This window comes from Cervus elaphus, chromosome 3 (assembly GCF_910594005.1).
Source record: "Cervus elaphus chromosome 3, mCerEla1.1, whole genome shotgun sequence".
NCBI classification, from domain to species: domain Eukaryota; kingdom Metazoa; phylum Chordata; class Mammalia; order Artiodactyla; family Cervidae; genus Cervus; species Cervus elaphus.
This window is the reverse complement of record NC_057817.1, coordinates 41,779,157-41,788,688: the sequence shown is the minus strand read 5'-3', so window position 1 is coordinate 41,788,688 and position 9,532 is coordinate 41,779,157. Positions and strand designations below refer to the sequence as shown.

General features: G+C 37.7%; 1 protein-coding gene across 2 annotated transcripts in view; it reads right to left on the bottom strand.

Annotated features, from left to right (window-relative positions):
* Nucleotides 1–1,135: 1,135 nt before the first annotated feature.
* The window catches only part of PTPRB (protein tyrosine phosphatase receptor type B), a 122,092-nt gene continuing 113,695 nt past the window's right edge, over nucleotides 1,136–9,532 (bottom strand). For both annotated transcript variants that reach the window (XM_043887097.1, XM_043887098.1), the window contains 2 exons: nucleotides 8,728–8,848; nucleotides 1,136–6,537 (listed from right to left, as the gene is read on the bottom strand). In XM_043887097.1, the coding sequence (XP_043743032.1) occupies nucleotides 6,515–6,537; nucleotides 8,728–8,848 (144 nt within the window). In that variant the 3' untranslated portion in view covers nucleotides 1,136–6,514. The remainder of the gene's footprint in view (nucleotides 6,538–8,727; nucleotides 8,849–9,532) is intronic.

The window sequence follows — 9,532 nt, the reverse complement described above, 5'->3', positions numbered from 1 at the left end:
CCTTTTCTGTTCAATAGTACTTCAGCTTTAAGATGGTGATGACTTTTGCTTAAGGTATGACTCTAAAATATAGTCTGAGATTTGTTTGGCAAATGAGTGTCTCCAAACATACAAAATTAAAGGAATAATCACATAAAATGTTGAAAGTTCCACTCAGGGTTCTTTCTGTCTCAGTGTGCAAGATGGCAATTACATGCCCCAGATCTGAGAATCATTCTTCATTTCTTCTAGATTTACATGTAGGCAGATCCACCCCCACAAGTGATAGGAAGATAGGGTTTGGTTCTAGCATTGTCCTATTTTGTTCTATCATCTTAATCTTGGTCTTGGTTTCCATCATTGTCCATCCTAAAGAGGCCCTTTCAGTTCTAACACTTCATGATTGTGGAGGATACTCCAGTAGAATTACTAAGTGATTATTTCATATTGTCATATTCCCTTTTCCTTTAGGAGTAAATTCCATCAAACAAACAGCTACTTTGGGCAAAACAAGGTCAAGCTTCAGAGGTCAAATTATTTTGCTAACTCAATTTGAATCCAGAAATTGTTTCAAAACGAAGGATGGCTTTGATTTAATGGTTTTACATGTAAATCTGTTATGGTACTTTTTAAAAAAAAAAAAATGAAGATTTCTGTAAGTAAGTTGTAGAAAAATGAAACACTGGAGTTGTGAAGGACAGTGAGTTTTTTCAACTGAAATGAAAAAGTAAAGAAAAGGCAAAATAATGATTCTGGAAATAGACACAGCAGCTCTTAACCAAATGTCACACCACCCGCTTATGTGTGAAGTGCCTCTGAAGGGCTCAGGGATCCAGCTGGGGCAGTGCCTCTGAGAATATACACAGACACTGTTGGTGATAGATGACATTTTGGTTACCAACGAATTAGAGAACTGAAACCAAGAATTTAGCTGGAGACAGTCAACAAGAGAGTCTATTATATGTTCGTGATACCCTAGGTGACCAACTAGGCATTCACAGGAGCAAAGGTTAAAACAACCAAGTGCTTCATGATAATGGTTTGCAAGATTTTTCTCATTTAGAAGCAGTCACTTCTGACCTTTCTCCCGAGCAGTCCGATGACAGAAATTGATAAATGAGATACAGGCAAATAGAAGACAGAACACTTTCCTTCCACAAATAGCAGTTTTATTCACTAGTGGGAAGGTGTGTATGACACTATATAGATTGTTTTTGACCACAGTTACAGTATGAAAATATATTAAGCAAATACATAAATTAAATACAAAGACTGTGGAAGTGCTTTCTTTAAATAGAGTTGGTTAGAAAACACAAACGTGTGGAGAGGTACTATCATAAGAGAAAAAACAGAACCATCGACTGCCATTTTAAATGACCAGATTTGCAGAGAAAGAATACATAATATAAAAAACATAAAAAGAGCTCTATTAAAGAACATAACACATTCAGTTGCTAGATGTATTTGCCTTATTTATTTAAGCTTCACACAAATCAAGGAACAGCCAGATAAGCCTCCATGAACACATGGAGTATATCTAGCATTATTAGATACTGACTACCTAATACCCAAAGTATTGGGCCAGGAACAATTTCCACTCAAAAGGTATATGTTGAATGTCTATGAGTTGTGTACTAATTTCTATTAGGTGGGAGTATAAAAGAGATTAAAGACTTGGTTCTTATCCTTGCAGAATTTATAAGCCTGATGGGTCCTACCTAGGAAACTAGAGATTAAGGACTCTGCAGGTAAGAACTTTGGTGCGCCTGGTTGTTAGTGTGGTCGAAATTAGGAGATTTCATGAAGGCCACTGTAGACTCTCACTTCCGCTTGCAGGGGAAAGCCACCCAACTCTATGACACACTCCGAAAGCCACAACTGCATATGCTCCTTTCTGTGGGAAGGCTTACTTGCTCACTCACAAGATGTTATGAAAACACAACATCTCCAACATAACAGAAAGCTTACTCTTAGGATGAAGATAGTTTTCCTTAAAAGAAATTACTTACTGCAGAAAGCAGCCATAACTAACCTTTCTTGTGAATCTTCTAGAAGAAACATACTACTTTTGTCAGACATTGTTCACCATTTTCAACAGCTTATTTTGATATCTTATATAAAGATCATGTACATTGGCATATAGGTTACAAAAATCATTTTTGGTAGGTCTGTTAATAGAGCTTTTTATTTCCATTACATAAGCCTTTATTTTAGGAGCATTCACCAACCATTTTCTTATGTCATGAATGCATCTATATAGACAATCTTTAAAAAAAATAAAATGCCTTATTTTTGTGGCATATATTTATTCCTAGGGAGCCTCCCTACAAGTCAAGAGTAGTCTTTTAGTCCAAAATATTTCCGTTGCTAGAAACATTTTTAGAACAGAACAGATTTCTGCTATTATCATGGCTGCATTAAATGTTACCCTGCATTTTAACTAAAATGGCCAAACATTTTCAAAGGCACCATCCACTGAAAGAATCTAAGGTAGTGTGTTCAGAATTCCAAACTCAGTTTCGTCAAACACCTAGTCAATTCACAAAACTAAATGAATCAATTCAATTGCTTAATCAGCTACATCATCTGGCCAACATAGTCAGAGTGAACCATTCAAAGGATAATGCGTCTTAACAGAAACATATGACACCCCCAAGAAACAGTCTGGACACAGAGGGAATGCTGTTTCTTCTTTCTGATGATGTCTGCTTAGATCCCCTCTTTTCAAATATTTTTCCTTTTTTGTATTATTTCACTCATTTTCTGCAGTCATGGTGTATAGATTTTCCCTTGAGTGAAACAATCTTTGAATACTTGATATGATTTGAAATCTCAGGTTAAAAATACTCTGAACCTTAACAGAACATTTGGGCTGATAACAGCCTTTCCCACTCTGTCTCTTCTGGAATGAGGTACCATTGAAGCCTTGCTCACAGCCACTTCCAGGAGGATCAGCCATTCCTTTTTGCCACTCTGTTGTAAGTCATCAATTACTTCCATTTCCTCAATGAAATGGAACGTGGAAAGTCCTTGAGCTGCTACATCAAACAAGCAGCTTATTACCTTTTTTTTTTCCCCCCAATCAGGTCAGATTTGGTCTGGCTCATGTGTGTGAACTAAAACTCTAGAGCACCCCAGAGTTGGTGCTTCGATTCTGCTACTTGCTGTTACTCAGATCTGGCAGGTGTATGACTTTAGAATTCCAACCATAGAGACCCAGAAGCCTAAGTGAATGAGAATTTAGTGCATAGTCAACAATTTTCTTTCAAGAGGTAAGATGAGTGTTCAAATACAAGAACCTGGATCCTGAGACTCTAGAAGAATCAGAGTGTGAACTATAAGATGTGAAGTCTATTTTTGTATTGCTGGACATCTGCTTAGTGCTTTCATATTATTTTCAAATATCATTTTGGGTTTTCTTCCGAGAGATAATAAAATTAATTAAAGACCTTACCAAATAAAACTGTCCCCAGTATATTGTGTGCTGTGGCCATTTTAGTGTTCAAAAGTGAATCATTATCATCTCTCCTAAAATGTGGAGCCAGAAAAGACTAGGACATACCAAATGGGTATGAGGAGATAAGATGAACAGAAAATAAAATCACCTTCTACTGAGAAAGCAAATATATTAAAAAACGAGAAGGGGAAGTGTAGTGAAAAAGAGGGGCTCAGAAGTGTTAAGTGCTGCTGAATTTCTTAGGACAAGTGCAGACCCAGACAGGGAGAGGAGCCTTAGAAAAATCTGACTCAAGAGCTGAAAAACTGGCTGCTATCCAGAGAAGACAGAATAGTACGAAATTGATTTAATGAGTAGAGATTAAAGGAGTTAATTATAAAGGACTTGGATAAATCATTATTAAGATGCAAGACAGGAACCTTCCAAGATTTGATAGCTCAAAAGCACTTTGAAGGCTTGATGATTAACGCATACTGCACAGGTGCACAGCCAGGATGCCCAGCGCGACAGGAAGTGGAGTGTTTACCAAGACATAACACATGATGGGATTAAATTAATTGAGCTGAATGTCAAGGAAACCTGTTTTTCCTCCTCTTAAATTTAATAAATAGATCAACTAGATTATGTATTTAGTCTTTGATGGTGGTGGGAGGGAAGACAGTGAAATATTTGTTGCTAAGGAGATTTAAAATTAGACAGGTGGAGGGTAGAAATAAATTTGTCCTGCATTAGACTAAAAGAACATACAGTTTTCCCTTGTCGTGTCCATTTCCATAACTCTGATTCCACCCCAGATATGCCAAGGTATGTACTGTGACAGCCGTGTAGGTTTGTTATGGTTTTAATTCTTGATTTGTGCAATTAATTGCTTTCTTTCTCTTTTTCGTCCAGAGATTTGCTAGAGAAGCAGCATCAGCCAATTTGTGGCCCAAGGAAGGCTGCCACTGCCCTGCTGCTGGGTGATGTTGCTGCCTTGCTGAGGCCCTCTTTCAGGTTTAATTGAAAATAGTAACAACAATCCCATCATTATCACTGTGATGTATTCTCTTTATTGAATAGAAATGTGTGGTTTCTAGGACAGTGCCTAGCAAGTTGCAGTCACTTAAACTTTTCTAAATGAGTGAGAAGCCGAAAATGAATTTCTTTCCATGTATGAATGTGCTTCGTACCCAGTGACGTCGGCTTAAAATTCTGGTTTTTTAAAATTTATTGCTTTTTCTTATTGATACAGGGAAAGTTGTTCCTAATAGACATATCATCTCATACATCTCTGATCTTTATTTTCTCCCCAGTGGTACCTCTGCCACACTTACATGTATGTTGTTCCTTTTCATTTCAAGAAGAGCCATCTGGTTTCCTGAAACAGGATCAGACCCTAACACTGTCATTTCACAAGGCATTGAGCGTGATATCACTGTGAAGATTTGGAATCCTCCTCCCATTCATTCTTATAAACGTTTTTCCTGTTCCTACAAACTTCAAGAAGCCCTGGAAAACTTTCCAGTTTGGGTGTAGCCTTAATTTACTACAACTATATTAGGTATATTTAATGATTTTTCCACTTACTATGGCAATTACACCCATTATAGTACTTATGAGGTTCTACAGTTTGTAGCAAAAAATATACATTTTGAAAAGAAATGTACTCTTTTTGCAAATGAAGCTATGAGACCAACAACCTGGCTCTCTAAATCTTAAATTTATTACAGAGGAATCTGTAGTGAGAGAAAGGCAAACATTCCTGACTCATCTCTCAGGAGGCCATGATGATACCATACAGGTGTGTTTCAAATTTTCTCCAGGAAGACCCTTGGAACTGGACCTTGGAGAGGGCAGTGCTCACTTTTTGACTCACTGAAATCTGTGATGGTCAAAATCGGTCAACTTGGCAGATATGAGTGCCTTTCACATTAAATGCAACTGAAGGTGACTACTTGATAATTTGACCTCAATGATTTACTAAAAAAAGTTGTCTGGAAAATTTTATACTAGGCACCACTGAACTTTTGTTTCAGTATTTTTTAAATTAGTGATATGTGATGTTTGTGGATATTTCTCTAGAGGTATTAATATTAGGCCCTTTGATCAGTAGCATAATATGTCACCACAATCTTCTTTTAATGGGAAATCCAAGTATGACCAGTGCGATTTTGACTTTTCCAGGAGTGCAGCCTCCTAGCAATGAGACAGAGATGAGTGTGTGTCCATTGGCCAAAACACACATCCCAGTGCGGGACGCATGCTCACACACGGCACACGGTGGATGCAGTGGAACAGTCTCCCGTGGCTGCGGGTGGCGCTTTGCATGTTGACTGTTTCCAGTCAGGGGAGCAGGTGGCACGCTTCTGGATAAGAGGAATTCATCACTTCTGCTTTGGTCGTTTTCTCTCAGAACCCTCAGCCCGGCAGCCTGGACTTGCCTTGCAAGTTACATGGCCCCTAAGCTGACCACGCTGGCTTGGAGCTCTGGCAGGACAAAGGGGAGACACTAACCACGGGATGCACAAACACCTACTTCAGCTTTGGTGCTTAAACTCATCTCTTCAATCCTTTCTTTTGATTGTTATATTATTACATTGTTACACACATTAATTGCTTCTGGATCATCTTTGGGTCCCAGCAATGCCCTCAAGCCAGCTGTACTCTCTGCTATCTCCAGCCCTGCCCTGCATCCTGCCCAATAGGTATCAAAACTGGTAAAAACCCTGGCCTAGGGGATCACCCCTGCAACCACCTCCATACACTTCTTACCACTTGTCCTGTTATACAGGTTGAATTAGTTTAGGTAGAACAAGCCATGAACACTTTGGTGTGGAAAAATAGTATTATATAAAGCTTAATATTAAACATTATGAAAAATACATATTTACAGAAGAAACTACAAATTACAACTATGTACAATAATATCTGTTACCTTTAAATTACATAAAATCTTTAAAATTCTGCAGATTAATAAATTATACATAATATCAACAGAAATAGCTGGCACCTCTGTAGGGCATGAAGCAAGTTTTTTTTTTTTTTTAAATAAAATCACACAGTGAATAGTTCTGATCCAGGAGATCTTCGGGTACATTCTCAGTGCCTTGAATAGCCCGAATCTGAAAGGAAAGACACTGGAATTAGAAGCTGTAGTGGGGTGTGTCATAGTTGTTTGTTCTATTTATGAAAATGACGAATGCAAAGACCAGCAGAAATGATGGAAACTCATATGGTTTAGGATGAGACCATCCCTGTGGGGACCAGGTCACTGCATTCAGGATTGTAGATTACTAGAACTGGAAAAGACTAGTGATTCCAGTCTAACCCTCTGGTTTTCCAGATGAGCCCACAGGCCCAGAGTGGTACAGAAATTCACTCAGGGTTATACGGCTTGTGAATGCTAGCTAGTTCCAGAGCTAGGACCTGAATCCTAACTTTCAGATGCCTGAAGCTAACCATACCATAATTAGCTTCTTTTAAGCGCACCCAAGATCACACTAAAAAAAGACCTTTAAACAAGCCAAAACAAGACAAGGAAACTCCAAGATCCTCCAGAGCTTCCTCCATCCTGGGCCTCTTAAAGAATTTCACATGCAAAACCTATTAATTTACTCTCCTGATAAATTAGGGGGTAATTATTTACAAAACAAAAGGATTATCTGATTTACAAAGAACTCCTTTAAATAGCAGCCCTCTCATGTATGTGTGCTTTAGAGATTACTAACTATTTAATATACTGGCTAGGTGGGTGGGTACAGAGGGTACAGAGAACTAAATAAAACTGAAGAGCATTTTGAAATGGAGATAAAAGAGCTCTGAAATAATGTTTGTCCAAAAGAAAAAAAAAGATCTATGGGTGGACATCTGGCAAGAAGCTGAAACTTACGCTAACAACCACGTGAATGAACAATCTTGAAGTGAACACTCCAGCCCCAGTCAAGCCTTCAGATGACTGTAGTCCTGGCCAATGTCTTGACTTATGAGAGATCCAGGACTAGACCACCCAGCTAAGCCCCTTCCAAATTCCTGATCTACAGAAACTATGACATACTAAATGTAGAGGTCAGCTGATAAGTTTTGAGGTAATTTGTTAGCTGGAAATAAATTACAATGTAACTTCAAATTTGCAATTAGCCAGTGTGATAAAATAGATTTTAATGATGGTCCTGAGTAGGAAAAAGCAGACCCTTCATATGTCAATTAATTATTGTCTGATCAAAGCAGTGCCTTACAAAGTTTACATATTTTCTTCTACTGAATTTTTCATTTAAAAATTACATGTTACATGCATGTTCTATAAAATTTAGAAAAAACATAAAATGGAAGAAAAATGATATGTTATTTTACTGCTCAGAGAAATCTGATTTACTACTGTGATATATTTCTTTATTTCTCTCTGGCTTCCTGGGTGGCTCAGTGGTAAACAATCGGTCTACCAATGCAGGAGACACAGGAGACACCAGTTCGATCCCTGCATCAGGAAATCTCCTTGAGGAGAAAATGGCAATCCACTCCAGTATTCCTGCCTGAAAAATCCCATGGACAGAGGAGCCTGGTGGGCTGCAGTCCACAAGGTCACAAAGAGTTGGACACAACTGAGTGACTGAGCATGCAAATTTCTCTCCAGTCTTTTTTTTTTCCCCTTATGCGCTGTTTTTGTTTGTTTAACATTCTGCTTTTCTTACTTATTTATGAGAAAATCTATACTATTTTTTTTTACTTTTTATTTTTTGAAAATCTATACTATTATAATATCCTTAAAAATATCATTCTTAATGACTGCATTCTGTTCTACTCAGTGAATGTACCATGGTATGCTTAGACCTCCACTGTTGAACATTTATGTTTTTTCACTCAGACCTTTAACTATGAAAGGCTTCACACATAAAGCTTTTTCAGTACTTAGGGTGGTAGTAGAAATACTGGGTGACAAGAACATATTAAGGACCGTCATACATCTGGCCAAGTTCTTCTCCAATGGGATTTTACAATTTGAATTCCCAGTTGCTATTTCAAAGCATCCTCTTTAGTAGTAGGCCTTATTCCTTAGAAATATTAAGCCAAGTCCTGAACAGAGGGCACCCCAAGCCTAGGAGGAGATACCACATGAAACCTGTGCTCCACTGTGGGGGTTCCCTCCCCACTCAGCCTCTCTTCCTTGTCGCCACTTTTTGAGGGCCTTTCCCTCAAACCTTTGGGGAGAAGAAGAGATGATCAATACGTGTTGGGAAAGCTTGAGGTTTTTAATGGCTTCCAGATAGACTGTATTTTGCTAAATAAACTTATAAAGAAGTGCAGTAAGCTCCTACCTCTGTGATACTCTGGATTCACATTTTCGTAGATTGGAAACAAAGGGTTTTCTTGTTCACTCCGTAGCTTCCTTGCTCTGAGAACATCTCTTACACACTGATGTAGGTACACATACTGACACTATGAAAAAGCAGAAGACATGTCAGAGGAAGGCAAATTCTCAGAGGAAAGCATAAAAAAGTTGAGGGACACTATTATATATATATATAAAATAGATAACTAATAAGGACCTACTGTATTAAGCACAGGGAACTCTTCCCAATACTCTGTAATGGCCTATATGAGAAGGAATCTAAAAAACAGTGGATACATGTATACATATAACTGATTTGCTTTGCTATACACCTGAAATTAATACAACAGTTGTAAATCAACTGTACTCCAATAAAATTGTTTTTAAAAAATTTTTTAAAAAGACAAGATACTTATAAAAAAGAAAGACAAGGGACTCTCACCAAACCTCAACAGTAATGGGATTCTATAATGGTTAGCAAATTTCATGATAATGCTTCACTAGTGGCTTTTAGCATGTAGAAAGGTGACTACTTTCTATTACCACAGAGAAGAGAATGATGAAAAAGGGCAGAAAGGCAGTGTTTATTCATCTTTTTTAGGTACATGCATATTTAGAATATGTCCTATGAGGGCCAACAACTATGTCTAACCATAGTAGGTCCTCCACAAGTAGTTATTAAATATACAAAATAAATGCCACTGTGCTATGCATTTTATATGAATTATCTCATTTAATTATTTTGACAACCTCATATAGTAGATATAATCATCCATATGAATAGAAACTAA